Source organism: Rhinopithecus roxellana, chromosome 5 (assembly GCF_007565055.1).
Source record: "Rhinopithecus roxellana isolate Shanxi Qingling chromosome 5, ASM756505v1, whole genome shotgun sequence".
NCBI classification, from domain to species: domain Eukaryota; kingdom Metazoa; phylum Chordata; class Mammalia; order Primates; family Cercopithecidae; genus Rhinopithecus; species Rhinopithecus roxellana.
The window spans coordinates 110,455,340-110,474,517 of NC_044553.1; the positions used below are offsets into that span (position 1 = coordinate 110,455,340).

The following is a 19,178-nucleotide window of genomic DNA, read 5'->3' on the forward strand; positions in this document are numbered from 1 at the left end:
GGGAGGAGAAACATCTCCACAACAAGAATTACAAAACACTGCTCAAAGAAATCAGAGATGACAAGAACAAATGGAAAAACATCCCACGCTGAGTAGGAAGAATCAATATCATGAAAACAGCCATACTACCCCATACTACCCAAAGCAATTTACAGATTCAATGCTATTCCCATTAAACTACCAATGACATTCTTCAGAGAATGAGAAAAAGCTATTTAAAATTCACGTGGAACCAAAACAATGCCCAAATAGCCAAGGCAATCCTAAGTTAAAAAAAAAAACGCTAGAGGAATCAATGCTACCCAACTTCAAACTATGCTACAAGGCTACAGCAACCAAAACAGCATGGTACTGGTACAAAAACAGACACAAAGACCAATGAAACAGAAGAGAGAGCCCAAAAATAAGGCCACATACCTACAACTATCTGATCTTTGACAAAGCTGACAAAAACAAGATATGGGGAAAGGACTCTCTATTCAATAAATGGTGTTGAGATAACTGGGTTGCCATATGCAGAAGACTGAAACTAGGCCCCTTCCTTACACCATATACAAATATCAACTCAAGATGGATTAAAGACTTAAATGTAAAACCCAAAACTATAAAAATCCTGGAAGACAACTGGCAATACCATCCTGGACATAGGAACATGCATTGGAAGATTCCTTGACAAAGACACCGAAAGCAATTGACACAAAAGCAAAATTTGACACACGGGATCTAATTAAACTTAAGAGCTTCCGCACAGCGAAAAAAAAAGTAAACAACTTATAGAATGGGAGGAAATTTTTGCAAACTATGCATCTGACAAAGGTTTAATAAATATCTGGCATCTATAATAAATGTAAACAAATTTATAAGATAAAAACAAACAACCCCATTAAAAAGTAGGCAAAGAACACAAACTCTTTTCTAAAGAAGTCATACATGCAGCCAATAAGCATATGAAAAAAAGCTCAGTATCACTGTTCACTAGAGAAATGCAAATCAAAATCACAATGAGATACCATTTCACACCAGTCAGAATGGCTATTACTAAAAAGTCAAAAAGCAACAGATCTTGGCAAGGTTGTGGAGATAAGATAATATTTATATGCTATTGCTGAGAGTGTAAATTAGTTCGGCCATTATGGAAAGAAGTATGGTGATTCCTCAAAGAGCAAAAAACAGAAATACCATTCAACCCATTACTGGGTATATTACCAGAGGAATATAAATCATTCTACCATAAAGACACATGCACATGAATGTTCACTGCAGCACTATTCACAACAGCAAAGACATGGAATCAACCTAAATGCCCATCAACAACAGATTGGATAAAGAAAATTTGGTATATATATATATGATGGAATACTATGTACCCATAAAAAAGAACGAGATCATGTATTTTGCTGGAACATGGATGAAGCTGGAGGCCATTATCCTTAGCGAACTATTGCAGAAACAGAAAACCAAATACTGCATGTCCTCACTTACGAGAGCTAAATTATAAGAACTCATGAACATAAAGAAGGGATCAACAAACAGAGGGGCCTCCTTGAGGGTGGGAGGAAAAAGAGGAAGAGCAAAAATAACTACTGGGTACTAGGCTTAGTACCTGCGTTATGAAATAATCTGTACAACAAACCCCCGTGAAACGAGTTTACCTATATAACAAACCTGCACATGTACCCCTGAACCTAAAGGTTAAAATACATATACATAGATAAGAAATATATACATGTATGTGTATACATGTGCATATATAAGTATATATGTTATATGTGTATATTAAAAACATATATGTATATATTTTTAATCTTTTTTACAAATATATGCATATAAAATCATTGGTGCCTTTGTGTGTGGGGATGGGAGACTCTTTGTGAACTCACAATGATATCATGATTAGAAGTCCATGTTTTCCTCATATGAAATTTTATTTTACACAATACATACTATATACTTAAAAATATCAAGATAATTGTCCAAAAAATCAAAAATCAGCCAGGCACAGCGGTGTACACCTCTGGTCCCAGCCCACTCTGGAGGCTGAGGTGGGAGAATTACTTGAGCCCAGAAGGTCAAGTGATTCTGTGAGCTGTGATTGTGCCACTGTACTCAGCCTGGGCAACAGTGAGACCTTATCTCAAAAAATTAAATTAAATTAATAAAATAAAATAACACCTATGAAAAGTTCAGAGAAAATAACTATGGATTAAAAAACTAACTATAATTACGCTAAACACCTTCAAAAGATAAAGTAGGCTTGTGTTCTCCAAAATTTTATTAGAGCAATTTACAATTTTTATATTCCAAATATCTTTACTATCCTACAACCTAAAGGCATCATTATATCAAGAAAGAAAATCATAAAAGAACTGGCAAACATGGAAGGCACAGCAGAGGAGCTAAGAGCATAAACTGTGGAAATTAACTTCCAAGGGCTGAACGTGGTGGTTCACGCCTGTAATCCCAGCACTTTGGGAGGCCAAGGCGGGCAGATCACTTGAGGCCAGGAGTTTGGGACCAGCCTGGCCAACATGGTGAAACCCTGTCTCTACTAAAAATATAAAAATCAGCCAGGTGTGGTGACACATGACTGTAGTCCCAGGTACTGGGGTGGCTGAGGCACGAGAACTGCCTGAACCTAAGAGGAAGAGGGTTCAGTGAGCCAAGATCACACCACTGCACTCCAGCCTGGGCAACAGGGTGAGACTCAAAGAAAAAAAAATAAAAAAGAAAAGGAATTAACTGCCTGGGTTCAAACGCTGGCTGTGTCTTTTACTAGTAAGCTATATGCCTTCTCTCTGTCTCAAGTTTCTTTTTGTAACAAAACTTCAATGTAAGTGAGGATAACTATGATGCTTACATCAAAGGGTATGAGAACCAAATAAATTAATATCTGTAAAGTATTTAGTACAAGTAAGTCACACTGATTACTATATACATATTTGTTTTTAAAAAGTACATTAAATTTTTATTTAGATAAATAATATTCAAATCCTGCAAAATAAGATTTTCATAATTTATAATACATTCAGAAATTGAAATTAAAAGTAAATAAGTATAAAAGTTATAGATGCTGTACCTGTTTAGTAGTTTTATGAGTGCCTTGAATTGTCCTCTTAGATTTTCCACCAGTTTGATATTTAGGTTTTCCTTCAAGGCAAGAAAAAAATAAATATGTAGATAAACGGAATGATAGATAATATAAAATTGAACTATAGGTAATTAGATAATGTAAACCTAAACTACTCAAATCATTCAGGCATACTAACATTTAATCTCCTTCCAGAGACCACAGTATAGTACAGCCTGTTCATGGTCAATATAAACCAATATAATTAAAACCACCACCACAAAAAATTTCCAAAGTCCCAGAGACTGCCATTATTGAATACCTTTCTCTGAACAGGAATAAATCAACATCTTAAAGAAGTCAAATACTCTAACAACTTTTAAAAACAAAGTCCAGTTACTGGTACTCCTCAACTTATATACAAATCTGGATATAGTTCTTTAAGTTCAAATTTCATTTCAACAATAAAATTAGGACTATATGTTTTCTATATAAAACCCCAATATTTTGTTTTAGTTGATGATATAATGAAATGCACAATTTCATTGTGAAAAGTGAGGTTTCAGTTCTTTGTATTTTCTCACTCATTCTTTTTATAAGAAAGACACTACTGTTTTGTAATTACTATTCTCAACAGCAATTCAAAACAGAAATAAAATTCTTCTTTTTTTTTTTTTTACTTTTATTTTAGGTCCAGAGGTACATGTGCAGGTTTGTTATACAGACAAATTACGTTTCACAGGGGTTTGGTGCACAGATTATTTCATCACCCAGGTAATTAGCATAAGTAACTGATAAGTAGTTTTTCAATCCTCACTCTCCTCCCACTCTCTACCCTAAAGTAGGCCCTGATGTCTTTTGCTCCCTTCTTTGTGTCTATGTGTATGTATTCAATATTTAGTTCCCACTTATAAGTGAGAACGTGCAGTATTTGGTTTTCTGTTCTTGCATTAGTTCACTTAGGATAATGATCTCCAGCTCCATCCTTATTGCTGCAAAGAACATGATTTCATTCTTTTTATGGCTACATAGTAGTCCATGTTGTATATATGTACATTTTCTTTATCCAGTCTACCATTGATGGCCATTTAGGTTTATTCATGTTTTTGCTATTGTAAGCAGTGCTGTGATGAACATACACGTACATGTATCTTTATGGTAGAACAATTTATATTCTTTGAGTATATACCCCGTAATTAGATAGCTGGGTCAAATGGTAGTTCTGTTTTTAATTCTTTGAGCAATCACCAAAGTGCTTTCCACAATGGCCAAACTAATTTACATTCTCACCAGTAGTGTGTAAGTGTTCCTTTTTCTCTGCAACCTCTCCAGCATTTCAAAATAGGAATAAAATTCTATAATGTATAACAGAATAATTTTCCTTTCTGCAAAATAATTTTGGGGCCAGGTCCCCTGAAGCAGTATAAACGAGCCATAACACACAGGGACCTAGCTATCAACTTATCCGACATAAGTGGGACACCCTCACTGTTCCACCAGGGGTGAAGGGAAAGAATGCTACACTAACCTACAGAGCCACATCCTTTAATTACATAAAACAATGTACCAGCAAGTTTTTTTAGAATATCCAGCAGAAAAACCAGCTTAGAATAAGCACAAGCTGTAATGTACCAGCAGGTTTTTAGAATATGCAGCAGAAAAACCAGCTTAGAAACAGAAATAATATGAAGCACAGAACTTTTTTAAGTGGAATTATCCTCAGAAACACCTAAGTATACATTGTAATCATAAAACAAGAACAAGTTGCTATTAAAAACTTAGGTTTTAATTGCCTATATATGGCAAAGCTTTAACAATATAAAATAATCCTTAACAAAAATTGCAAATGTTAATATTCTTCTTTTGTCATCATTACTACAGATATTCAGAAAGTTCTAATTATCTGTGCTTACAGTTTTTTGGTTTTTCTTTCTTTTTTTGAGACGCAGTCTCACTCTGTGCCCCAGGCTGGAGTGCAGTGGCGCCATCGGGGCTCACTGCAACCTCTGCTTCCCAGGTTCAAGCCTCACGAGCAGCTGGCATTACAGGCGCCCACTGCCATGCCCGGCTAATTGTTTTGTATTTTAGCAGAGACAAGGTTTCACCGTGTTGCCCAGCCTGGTCTCGAACTCCTGAGCTCAGGCAATCACCTGCCTTGACCTCCTAAAGTGCTACGATTACAGATGTGAGCCACTGCGCCCAGCCTGTGCTTACAGTTATATTATGTTACAATAGTCACAAATGAAGCTTTAAACTTGTACTGGCCAATTATTTATGTTCTTATATGAAAAATCAGATTATGTACAGATGTTTATTATATTTTCTTTGTTTTTTGAATAGAAACAACTGTAATAGAAACATCTTTGAACTATTTTATGTTCAGAATAACCCATGGAAAATGAGATAATACAATTTCATATAAAAATATTTATAATACACAGCAACCACAAAATGCTTTTTTTACTTTTGTAATAAATCATGTTGATATGTACTTTTGTCAAAGAAATGAAGTAATAATAAGCTCCTTGTGAAAAGATTAGCTGTTAAGAAGTTGAATTGCAAAAGATAAATCCAATTTTCCCCTCTATTTGATAGTTTTCATGATTCAAAATAACTGCTCTCTAAAAATAGCTAGGAAAACTGAGAAAGAAAAGCTACAGGGGAAGACAGATCCAAGCAGGCATTTTAAAATACCATAATACCTCCATAATTAAAATAGTATGGCACTCACACACGAATTAGGTAAACAGACTAGTAGAATGGAATACAATTACATATGGAAATTCACTCTACAGAAAAGGTGGAATCTCAAATAACTGCGGCAAAGATAAACTTCATAGTAAGTTATGCTGAGGCAACTTGTTAGCTATAAGGAAAAAGATAAAATTAGGTCCATACCACACACTATGTGTAAGAATAAACTACAAATGGGTCAGAGGACCAAATGTAAAAAACATAAAGATTTAAAACATATCTTAAAGAAAATTTTAAATAAAATAAAGTGTAAAAATAAATTTAAAAGAATAAAACAGGTGAATTCTTGTTTAGCTTGAAACATCTTGTGTAAAGACGTTTTTAAAGAATGGAAACATGATTAGAACATGCCAAAAGGAACAGGAGCCAAGTTAAAGGGTCTCCCATTTGAAAAATCGAGAACAATCTGAGCATCAAAATAGAGTAATTGTACCCCATTAAATACCATAAGAAGCCATGAGTCCACACAAACTGAAAATACGAATACATACATACATACATACATACATATAAAAATAAAGAGGAGATGCTAAAGCTCTTCCTTATATTAGAAGGCTAACAAATGCAGAAGGAATGATGGAGTTAACAAATCACTACTTTGCAACCACCAGAGGTATAACATAAGCCAAGGATTATCAATAGAAGCTAAAAGTAGTGAGTGTACTGTTTCAACAAAAACAGGGTATTTACACAGTTTCAAACTATCTTACCAAAAATTACTCCTTAGTTACACAGGAAAAAATTAGTTACTCTACAGTAGAGAAATTTGGCAGACAACACTTAAAGCAACTGATTAAATTAATGAGACAGTTATCATAAACTTCCTCTGATAACTAAAAAGGACACATCATTTCTATAGAATTCCTACTAAAAACACATACCTGAATCTAGTCATGAAAAGATATCAGACAAACCTAACCATGAAGAATATTCTATAAGCCCTCAGAAAATTTCAAAGTGAGGTCTCCTGAAGTGTATGCCAACCTCCTGACTTCTGTATCTCCATTCAATCTTCAACATCCCCAGAAACAGTTGCTTCACACTGCCTCTAGCCATTAAAGGGGGGGGGGGGGGGGATTTTTTTTTTCTAGTTCAAATAATAATAATGAAAACTAAAGAAGTATCTTCTATTTTCTAAAGTATTACATTAAATTGCACCTAATTATGATAAATATGATTTTTTTAAATCTTTTTATTTTTATAAGAATTTAATAAAAGAAAAAAACCTAAATGTCCATTTTCATACTGCTTATAAAGAACTGCCTGAAACTGGGTAATTTATAAAGGAAAGGGCTTTAATTGACTCATAGTTCAGCATGGCTGCGGAGGCCTCAGGAAACTTGCAATCATGGTGGAAGGAGAAGGGCAAGCAAGGCACCTTCTTCACAAGGCAGCAGGAAGGAGAAGTACCGAGTGTAGGGGAAAGAGCCCCTTATAAAACGATCACATTTCATGAGAACTCACACTCACTGTCATGAGAACAGCATGGGGGAAACCACCCCCATGATCCAATTACCTCCACATGGTCTCTCCCTTGACATGTGGGGATTATAGGGATTATAATTCAAGGTGAGATTTGGGTAGGGAGACAAAGTCTAATCACATCACTAAATCTCTTATCACTTTAAAAAGCCCTAATCTGCCAGTCATAATAACACAATAAACCCAATTTCAAATTTCACTATTACCTGAAAAAGCAAAACTAACTGTAAGGCTTTTATAAAGCCATGTGTGTATAAAAGCAACAAAAAATCATTTCTTATTTAACATACTAATCAGCCCCAAGAGGTCTAATTGCAAACGGTTTTCAGTCTATCTATTTAGGACTAAATACATCCTTCTTATTTACAAAAATGAAACTAATTTTTTAAATACATACCATCATCATCTTTGCTTTCTAGTGGAACACTCCAAGCTATTAGGTTTCTTGCTGTACGACCCTCCTCTGCAACTATTCTCCTTACTTTGTCATGACTATTGGAGCGCTGGAATGAAGCCTATGTATGGAAAAAATGGTACTTATTAGATTATTAGATATTACATAAGTCAAAGTATATAACATATTTAACAAAGTCATTATTTCTCACATTTTTCTCAAAAAGAAAACACTAATTTGGGATTTGGGAGGTTGTTAAACAGAGAAGAGAAAGTCACAAGTCTTTTTTAGATCTAAAAACACTGAGTTCTGTAACTCTAAAAAATAAACAAATTATTTAAATAATAAATATAATCTAAAGTTTGAAAAGTGGCCTAAAAAGCACAAACACTGCTGTGGACTAATATCTGCACCATCCCTTACACATCAACAAGTCCAAGTGTGAAAGAGACCAGTTTTTACAAACATCCTATATATCTCCCCTAAAAGACCTCTTCAGCATGAAATATTTTGGAAAATCCTTTTTTTATTCCCTAGAGATTGTGCTAAAGTAAGTCAACATTCAGTTTTTAGCTACATAATTTTATCTCCAAGTTATCAGGATTCAAATAATAATTGCTGTTAACAGGTAAATTTAAATTGCAATTTTTAAAACTCAAACTACTGCACAGAACATGTGTAATTTCTTGCTTGCTCTAGCCCCGCATGGCCTAAAAACACGAGCCTACAGGTTCAGCCCCGCCAACAATCTGTGCCAGCTGGGAGCCAGCTCCAGTAAAATAAAGGAAATTGCTTCCCCACTAATGAATGTCGTATCAAAATAGTCTGTTTTTATAAGCCAAGTATCTGTGAGAAGAAAGAGATCATAAAGCACCCATATGAACACAAGAATACAGCCTCTTTATCTAATCCTTAAATCTGTGTGGGCAACCTGCCTCTTTGTGAAACAAGTTCACCACTGGGCCAGCCCAAAATCCCAGTCCAATTAGTAGGTGCCTCCATGCCCTCCTATAGTTCTTGCCAGCCTGGATTTTTAGCAATCCTGGAATTCTAAGGCACAATACATTTCACAAGGTAATTACTATGTGCAAAAATATCAAGAGACTGAAGAGAATATAAAGAAATATAAAGTATTGTGCTTGTCCTCAAAGAGCTAACAATCCAAGCCAATGAAGCAAACATGTAAGAGTAAAAAATAATACATGAATTAACAAGTATGATAGGTAGTCTCCAAATATGCCACCCTTGGCTCCAGTGAACCACACCTGCTGGTGTTCATGTCCTCATGTAATCCACTCCCCTTGAATATGCCTCTGTGACTTGCTTTCTGACCAATAAAATGAGGCAGAAAGGACACCGCATGACTTCTGAGACTAGGTCATCAGAAGCTTTGCAGCCTCCACCTGAGTCTCTTAGAATGTGCCCTCTCTTAAAATCCAGCTGTCATTATCGGGGGAACTCACCCCCGATAATTCAACGTGGGTCCTTTTCTTTTTTCCCTAAGTGTCAGCCAGTCTGTGAAATAAAGGGAAATAGTACAAAAGATAAATTTTGAAGCTGGGTGTCCGGGGGAGACATCACATGTCGGCAGGTTCTGTGATACCCCCCCCCCAAGCCACAAAACCAGCAAGCTTTTATTAGTGATTTTCAAAAGGGGAGGGAGTGTACGAATAGGGTGTGGGTAACAGAGATCACATGCTTCACGAGGTAATAAAATATTACAAGGCAAATGGAGGCAGGGCGTGATCACAGGACGGGGCAAAATTAAAATTGCTAATGAAGTTTCGGGCACACGTTGTCATTGATAACATCTTATCAGGAGACAGGGTTTGACAGCAGACAACCAACTGGTGGGACCAAAATTTATTAGGTGGGAATTTCCTCATCCTAATAGGCCTGGGAGCGCTATGGGAGACCGGGGTTTATTTCATCCCTTACCTGCAACCGTAAAAAACCGATGTCCCCAGAGCGGCCACTTTAGAGATCTCCCCCTAGGAACACATTCTCTTTCTCAGGGATGTTCCTTGCTGAGGAAAAGAATTCAGCAATATTTCTCCTATTTGCTTTTGAAAGAAGAGAAATATGGCTCTGTTCCGCCCGGCTCTCAGGCAGCCAGACCTAATGGTTATCTCCCTTGTTCCCTGAACATCGCTATTATCCTGTTTTTTTTTCAAGGTGCCCAGATTTCATACTGTTTAAACAATTTGTGCTGTTAACACAATCATCACAGGGTCCTGAGGCGACATACATCCTCAGCTTACAAAGATGACAGGATTAAGAGATTAAAGTAAAGACAGGCATAGGAAATCACAAGAGTATTGATTGAGGAAGTGATAAGTGTCCATGAAATCTTCACAATTTATGTTGAGAGACTGCAGTAAAGATAGGTGTAAGAAATTACAGAAGTATTAATTTGGGGAACTAATAAATGTCCATGAAATCTTCACAATTTACATTCTTCTGCCATGGTTTCAGCCGGTCGCTCCATTCAGGGTCCCTGACTTCCCGCAACAGTCATGCCATGAGAAGCCCAAGCCACAAGTAAAGAGACCACACATAGGCAGCACTCTGGTTGACAGGCCCTAGCTGAACTCCCAGAGGACAGCATCCTCTGCCCATTGTGTGAGTGAGCCATTTTGAACATTCCAGCCCAGCTGAGCCCCTAGAAAACTGCTGCCATGCCAGTACCCAAGCCAACATCACATCACAAAAACCAACCAGTCAACTCACAGAATGAAACAATAGGAACTAGATGAATGCATCCTAACACACAATACACACACCTGGAACCATTTGTATACAGATATTAAAAACCATGAGTTTACACTGATTGATTTCAATCCTATGCCACAGGGCTCATTTCAGCCTTTCTCTTTGCTTGTTTGAAACTTCTTTCTCCAACATAAGATCCCAAGTTTTCATTATCTACAATCTGTTTACTTATCTGTTCAATTCTAATATATACACAAAGTAGTTTCAGAATTGCTAACCCATACTCCTATGAGAAACACATTTACTAACTATATTACAGCATTTATGTATGGTTCTTATCTTTAACCTTACAATATCCAAATTAATGCTTGCCAAAATCATGTAATTAGTTCTCATCTTCCCCTGGGAGTATGTTACCATTTGCCTTCCAGTTTGGATTCTCCCCACCTACTGGTTAATTTTTATTCTTTTGGGGAATATGTGAAGAAAAAGCACCACATTATTTTCAAATGAAGGAAATTAATGAGCAGCATCACTTCAGGGAAAGAAAAACAAGTCACTATAGTACACTCTAGAGCAAGGGTCAGCAAAGATTTTCTACAAAGGGCCAGATAATAAATATTTTTTTTACTTTAGGCTTTGTAGGCCATAAGATCTCTAACAACTACTCAATTTTGCCATTTTATGTGAAGCAGCATAGTCAATATGTAAACAAATAATGTGGCTGTATGGTAACAAGCCAATTGTGAGATAAACAGATACATATTACTTGTCATTCTGAAATAAATTCAAATTACTGAAGTTTTAAATTCACGCAAAGAATATCAAACATACCCTCACACATTTTTTCCTGAAGCATTTGAGAACAATCTGCAGTTATACTCCTTGGCAGTAAATACTTCACTATGTATTTTATATATGTAAGGATACTCTCCTATATCACTATACCATAACTAACAAAATCAGGAGATTAACGCTGACACAGAATTATTATTTAAACTACAGCATTTAAATTTCACCAACCGTCCCATTGATCTCTTTGACAGTACAAAATAAAGTTGAGAAAAAGGTATGAGCCCAGTTCTCCCAGAAACTCTGCAAACCCCAAAGAGGATAAATTTTACAAAGAAAACCACACTTAAGCATTGCACAGAAAAACCGATAACATGAAACAAAGAAAAAAATCTTAAGAGTACAAAGGAGAGGGAAAAATCAACTCATTACCTTTAAAGCAACAGTAGTAAGACTGACAGCCTTGCATTGTCCAGGAAGCAATAAAAGTAATAATTTATAATAAACTCTAATAAACTGATAACTTATTGCCTATTTAGCGGTATAGTAGGGTCAAAATCCTGACTGAAAAAGGTTCAAAACAGAATGATGAGAAAAATGGAGAGAATGAGTATTAAGATACTTTGAGTTTCGTCATAAAGGAGAACAAAGAAATAAACAGAATGGATTTTTAAGATGAGTGATAGTATATCATACTTTCATACTGATTGGAATGATCCAGTACAGAGAGAAATTGTGTTATGGTAGGAAAGAGGGAATGACAACAGGTGCTAAATCTGTGAGTGACAGGAATCAGGTTTTTGGTACAAAAATGAGTAACTAACCAACGCATATCCAAACTACTAAAAAAACAAAGACTACGTTCTTCTACTCTAATTCTCTGTGATGAGAGTCTAATCCAGAACTTGTCACTTTTTATGTCTTTAACATAAACATCTGTACCCACATTCCTTCATTCCTCTGACCTTACCCTGAATATCCATGTGTCATCTACTTACCTGACTCATTAAGCTTTCACTGAAACTCACTGTCACTGTCCAAACCCCATTCAGTGTCCTCTAGATTTGCAAAAGTCACTTCTCTACTCATTCCCATACTTTCCAATCAATGTAACACCAGAAAACCTCCTCGTTTAGCTTAAGCACTTCTCCCATTAAGTATTAGTCAGTGCTATCTAACTTACACTGACATCTATCATTTAGGTTACCTAAGCATTGTTCTAACCAAGAGTATCACAATTGTTTCCAGGCCAAATGAACAAGTATAAATAGGTGGCCTACTTTTCAGCTCTATTTCAGCTAATTCTCTTACACAATCACAGAACATCCTGTGAGAGAGAGACAGAGAGAGAGAAAGAGACAGAGTGAGTGTGTGTGTGTGTGTGTGTGTGTGTGGTCATAAAATTTACTATGCCATACATTATACTCTAAGTCAAGAGTCTTCACAAAATAATGAGTTTCCAAGAACTAAAATGGATAATCACAAAATAGCAATGTTGTAACACTAGACCAGAAAACTTCAAATCTAATATTCTTTACTTCCATAAACATTTCAGCTCTCCCATCAATTTTACCAAGTTGGCTCTTTTGTATTTAGTATATATACATAGACACACATTCAAAGAAAAACTACTAGTTCAAGACTTTGATTTTATTCTTAGTTTCAATACTTAATAAGCAAAAACATCATAACTACTCATCTTACTACAAGATCTGATTGAAAATCATTTTTCATTTTAAAGCACAGATGCTTTTTGTAATATATGCTGAATGGACTCCTTTCAGTAAAAACCCATAAATTCTAATGAGTTTTAGTAATCCAATTCTTATAAAAATGTCAGTAGTAATGTAAATAAAATAGTTTTAAGCATTTTAATATATCAGGGTTTGAAATGCAATAAATAGTTCTCAGATACTTCATAAAATAGATGTCTATTTCAAATAGTATTTTTTTTTAACCTAGGTTATTTTCTCACAGGAGTCTTCAACAAAATATGTGTATTTTCATCCAAAGTCACAGTGTGCCACCTAGTGCTATATGGAGATTTTACAGAGACCTGTTCAAATACTTATGTTTCGATTAAAAGTATCAGTCTTCAGTGAAAGTTTTTATGTTCAAATCTTACAGTACATAATCTAAGAAAGCAAGTGTTTAGAATAGTCACCAAAGAGGCTAGGTACTTCTGAGACTTGCTCCCAAATAAACGTCTTTCTCTTAGGTTTAAAATATCTAAATAATTTCAATTTTAACAACTTTTCCCACGATCTTGAAAAGGTTACAAGTACTGTTTACTAAATATCTATATATCTGTCTCCATAAAGCTTTCTACTTTATACAACTTCTTCAAAATCCATTCATACCACTACCTGCCCATAAAATGAAGTTCTTATATCTTTTTTCCAATGTTTTTCAGCTTTCTGAATAATTCAGAGAAGAACCTTTCTCTTAAATTCCCACTACTAAAGCCCTTAATACTTTGGGTAGTATGAAGATAAGATTACTAATCATGAAGCTTACCTGAGAAACCATATAATCAGTACAATTTCCCTAATATTACAGAATAAGCTGGAATCCTGTTCAGTAATTTATGATAACTTTATCAGTTTTTACCAATATTTCACACCATCTAAAGGTAAAACCATAGATGAACTAAGGATGGCTAAACTATCATAAGGGGGAAACAACTGCTCTCTTGTATGAGCTACTCTGTTCTGGAGCCTCTGTTAGAGCTCACTAGCCTATACCCTAAATAATATATCAAGTCTTATCGAGTCTATCTCCTAAATACAACTGGAGAATGTAAATCCACTACCATCACCCTAGTCCAAGCCATCATCATCTCAAACCTAAATTATTAATACTGTATCAGCCTCCATGACAGAGACTACAACATGCATCAAAACCACTTGCTTTCTTTCCTGTCACAAAGCTAGACAACACCTTCCAGTCTTTCTTGCAGACAGATGGCCATGTGACTTCTGCATGCTAGAATATAGGGGAAAATGAGGTAAGCTATGTCCAGATCTGATTTATTTTTTTTAAAGTCTCCTGCATCATCAGCTATGCTCTCTCCCTCAGTTTCCCACTTACTGGCCAGATGCACAGGATCTAGCAGGACTCTCTAAAGAATGACGGAGTCAAAAGATAAAAAAAAAATTAGTCCCATCAAAATGTGAAAGGTCACATGCTGAATACCTACAATGAACTATTAAGTGAACAAGAAATAAACTACTAATCTGTTGGTCCCCCTTCCAGTTCTGAAACCATAAAAGGCATCCACATTGAAAAGGAAGAAGTCTAATTAGCCTCGTTTGCAGATGACATCTTTTACTTAGAAAAATATAAAGACAGTCAGGTGTGGCGGCTTACACCTGTAATCCCAGCACTTCAGGAGGCAGAGGCAGGAGAACTGCTTCAGCCTGGGAGCTCAAGGCTGCAGCGAGCTATGATCGCACCATTGCACTCCAGCCTGGGTGACAGAGTGAAACACTGTCTCAAAAAAAAAAAAAACCAAAAAACCTAAAGACTCCACCAAAATATGTTAGAACTGATTAACAAATTCAGTAAAGGTACAGGATACAAAATCAACATACAAAAACCAACAGTGAACAATTCAAAAAAGAAAATCAAGAAAGCAACCCCATTTACGACAGTTACAAACAATATAAAATATCTTGGAATCAATTTAACCAAAAAAGGGAAAGATCTAGACTGATGAAAGAGAATGAGGCTATAAAAAATGGAAACATATTTCATACTTATGAAATGGAAGAATACTATTAAAACAACAATATTACCCAAAGCAATTTACAGATTCAATGCAATCCCTTATCAAAATACCAATGACATTCTTTACAGAAATAGAAAAAAAAAATTCTAAGGCCGGGCGCGGTGGCTCAAGCCTGTAATCCCAGCACTTTGGGAGGCCAAGACGGGCGGATCACGAAGTTATGAGATCGAGACCATCCTGGCTAACATGGTGAAACCTCGTCTCTACTAAAAAATACAAAAAACTAGCCGGGCGAGGTGGCAGGCGCCTGTAGTCCCAGCTACTCGGGAGGCTGAGGCAGGACAATGGCGTAAACCCGGGAGGCGGAGCTTGCAGTGAGCTGAGATCCGGCCACTGCACTCCAGCCCGGGCGACAGAGCGAGACTCCATCTCAAAAAAAAAAAAAATTCTAAAACTTATATGGAACACAAAATACCCCAAACAGCCAAAACAAACCTCAGCAAAAAGTATGAAGCTGGAGACATCCCAGTACCTGACTATAGTAACAAAATCAGCATGGTACTGGCATAAAAACAAACACACAGACCAATGGAACAGAATAGAGAACCCAGAAATAAACATATGCATTTACAGCCAAGTAATCTTTGACAAAATTGACAGGAACATACACCAGGGAAAGAACACCCTATTCAATAAATGGTGCTGGAAAAACTGGATAACTTTATGCAAAAAAATAAAACTAGATTCCTATCTCTCACCATACCAAAAAATCAAATCAAAATGGATTAAAAACTTCAAGGTAAGACCTGAAACTATGCAACTACTAAAAGAAAACTTGTCTGGGTAAAGATAACTTGTCTGGGTAAAGACTTGTTTGTGTAAGATCTCAAAAGCACAAGCAACAAAAACAAAAACAGACAAATGAGACTATATTAATAACTAAAAGGATTCTGCACAACAAAGGAAATAATCAACAAAGAGACAATCCACAGAATGGAAGAAAATATTTGGAAACTACCCATCTAATAAGAGATTAATAACCAGAACATATGAGGAGCTCCAACAACTCACTAGCAAAACACAAATAATTCAAATTAAAAACGGGCAAAAGACCTAAATAGACATTTCTCAAAAGAAGGTATACAAAATGGCCAACAGATACATGAAAAAAGACTCATCACTAATCACCACAGAAATGCAAACCAAAACTACAATGAAATATCATCTCACCCAGTTAAAATGGTTTTTATCAAAAAGACAGGCAATAACATGCCACCAAGGATGTGGAAAAAGAGGCACCCTAGTACACTATTACTATTAGTGAAAATGAAAATTAGTATGCCATTATAGAGAACAGTATGAAAGTTCCTCAAAAAAACTAAAAATAGACTCGCCATATGATCCAGCAATTCCACTACGGAGTATATATCCAAAACAAAGGAAACTTTAATCAAAAAGATATCTGCACTCCCATGTTTATTGCATCACTATTCACATACATGGAATCAACCTAAGTGCCCATCAACAGATGAATAAAGAAAATGTATTACATATACAAAGTCGAGTATCATTCAGCCATGAAAAAGAATAAAATCCTGTCATTTACAACAATACAGATGGAACTGGAGGTCATTATGTTAAGTGAAATAAGCCAAGCATAGAAAGAGAACTATCACATGTTCTCCCTATATGTTGGAGCTAAAAAAGTGCATCTCATGAAAATATTGAGTAGACTGGTAGTTACCCAAGGCCAGGAAAAGTAGTGGAGTGGGGTAGGAGGGGATAAGAAGTTGATTAATGGGTACAAATATATGGTTGGATAGAAAAAATAAGATCTGGTGTTAGATAGATCAGAGGGGTGACTATAGTTATAATACTTTATTATGCATTTCAAAATAGCTAGAAGAGAATAATTTGAATGTTTCTAGTATAAAAAGATATATTTAGGTTGACAGATACAACCAAGTATACTAATTTGATCTTAACAAATGATATGAATGTAATCAATTATCACATGTACCCCAAAATTATGTATATCTCTTATGCAGCAATAAAATAAAATAAATTATTACTGGGCATACTAGAAAACAAGTCCAAAGACTAAAAACCAAGAAAAAATACAAAAAATGAGAATATACCCACCCATGAGCCAAGTAATAAAAGTTATCAGAAATAGATTTTAAAGTAACTCTAATTAATATGAACTGAAAATAAAATGATTGAAATTTTCTGCAGAAAACTAGATACTTTAAAAAAATCAAGCAGAGGCCGGGCGCGGTGGCTCAAGCCTGTAATCCCAGCACTTTGGGAGGCTGAGACGGGCGGATCACGAGGTCAGGAGATGGAGACCATCCTGGCTAACACGGTGAAACCCCGTCTCTACTGAAAAATACAAAAAACTAGCCGGGCGAGGTGGCGGGCGCCTGTAGTCCCAGCTACTCGGGAGGCTGAGACAGGACAATGGCGTAAACCCGGGAGGCGGAGCTTGCAGTGAGCTGAGATCCGGCCACTGCACTCCAGCCTGGGCGACAGAGCGAGACTCCGTCTCAAAAAAAATAATAATAATAATACAAAAAACTAGCCGCGCGAGGTGGTGGGCGCCTATAGTCCCAGCTACTCTGGAGGCTGAGGCGGGAGAATGGCGTAAACCCGGGAGGCGGAGCTTGCAGTGAACTGAGATCCGGCCACTGCAATCCAGCCTGGCCGACAGAGCGAGACTCCGTCTCAAAAAAAAATCAAGTAGAAATTACAAAACTGAAAAATGAAAAAACTGAAATTAAGAACTCAATGAATGGTTTAACAAGAAATTAGTGAATTAGACTAAAACATCCCAATGAAAACAGGAAAAAAAAATAGAAAAGAGCAAAAGAGACATAAGAAATTTTTTAAAAGATCAAACATAGAAGCAAAAACTGAAATCTGAGGAAAAGAGAAACAAAAATGGGATTAGAGCACATAAAGGCTAAGAACTTTCCAAAACTAACAAAAAAGATCATACCATGAATCAACAGGCACTATCAATAAAATTGTGATTTTTTAAATAAAAAAGTAAAATAAAAAGACAAACGACAGACATATTAGGGTAAAAAAGTACTGACAACCAAAAGAAAAAAGAAAGAAAACCTTAGAAGTAATCACAAGTAACCTCAAATTAATAAGAATAAAACTGACAAGTGACATTCTATAAGAAATAGAAACAATAAATGCAAGCCAATAAAATAATATCTTCAAAGTGAAAAAACTAAATAACTGCCATGCAGAAATATGTCAAAATATCTATTTAAAAACTAATAAAAGGGCCAGGAGCCGTGCCTCACGCCTGTAATCCCAGCACTTTGGGAGGCCGGGATATACTTTGTTTTTCATATCTTTAAAATTTCGTAAGATTACAGTACTTTCATATAGTTTGTATTTATACTCTTTTATTCATATTTTTACTGTTTTTTGGTGTTCTTCATTTGCATGCAAACCTAGATTATTATACTCCATTAGTTATAGTATAATAATATAATATAGAATATATAGTACATAATGTAGTATAATAGTAGAATGTAGGTTTGCATGCAAACCTAGATTATTATACTATATTATCATACTAGATTAGAATACTTTTTATACTAGAAAACAGCAATTTTCTTTCAGTACTTTAAAGGTGCTCCACTGTTTACTGACATTTATCATGTCTGTTTGTTGGAAAATCAGCTGAGTTTTTTTGTCACCCCTTTGAAGGTAATGAGGTCTTATTGTCTCTGTACACTCTTAAGATCTTCTTTGTTTCAGGTTTTCATCAGTTTTTCTGTGATATACTTATGTTTGGTCTTCTTTGTATTTATCCTGCTTAGGGGTTTGTAGAGCTTCTGGGAGAATTTGGCTGATAGCTTTTGTCAGTTTTAAAGCCATTCCCTTTCAAATTTTTTTTCTGCTCCAATTTTTTTTTGAGATGGAGTCTCGTTCTGTCACCCAAGCTGGAGTGCAGTGGTGCGATCTCAGCTCACTGCAACCTCTGCCTCCTGTGAATATAAATTCAATGTTATATTGAAAGTCCTAGTCTGTGTAATAAGGTGAGAAAAAGAATAAAACAGGGAAATTACAAGCTGAACCTACAGCAGCTTGTTACACTAGAAAGTACAGAAACGCTCAAAGAATAACATGGACATATCAAATAAACTTGGCTGGGTACAGTGATTCATAACTGTAATCCCAACACTCTGGGAAGTGGAAGCAGGAGGACTGCTTCAGTCCAGGAG

General features: G+C 35.8%; 1 protein-coding gene across 4 annotated transcripts in view; it reads right to left on the reverse strand.

The window, feature by feature from the left end:
• SCAPER (S-phase cyclin A associated protein in the ER) overlaps window positions 1–19,178 on the reverse strand; it is a 587,291-nt gene that overhangs the window by 541,442 nt on the left and 26,671 nt on the right. For 3 of the 4 annotated variants that reach the window (XM_030930958.1, XM_030930960.1, XM_030930959.1), the window contains exons 3-4: window positions 7,701–7,818; window positions 3,077–3,147 (exon numbers count right to left, since the gene is read on the reverse strand). In XM_030930958.1, the coding sequence (XP_030786818.1) occupies window positions 3,077–3,147; window positions 7,701–7,818 (189 nt within the window). The remainder of the gene's footprint in view (window positions 1–3,076; window positions 3,148–7,700; window positions 7,819–19,178) is intronic. The other variant, XM_030930961.1, reaches the window with a different exon arrangement.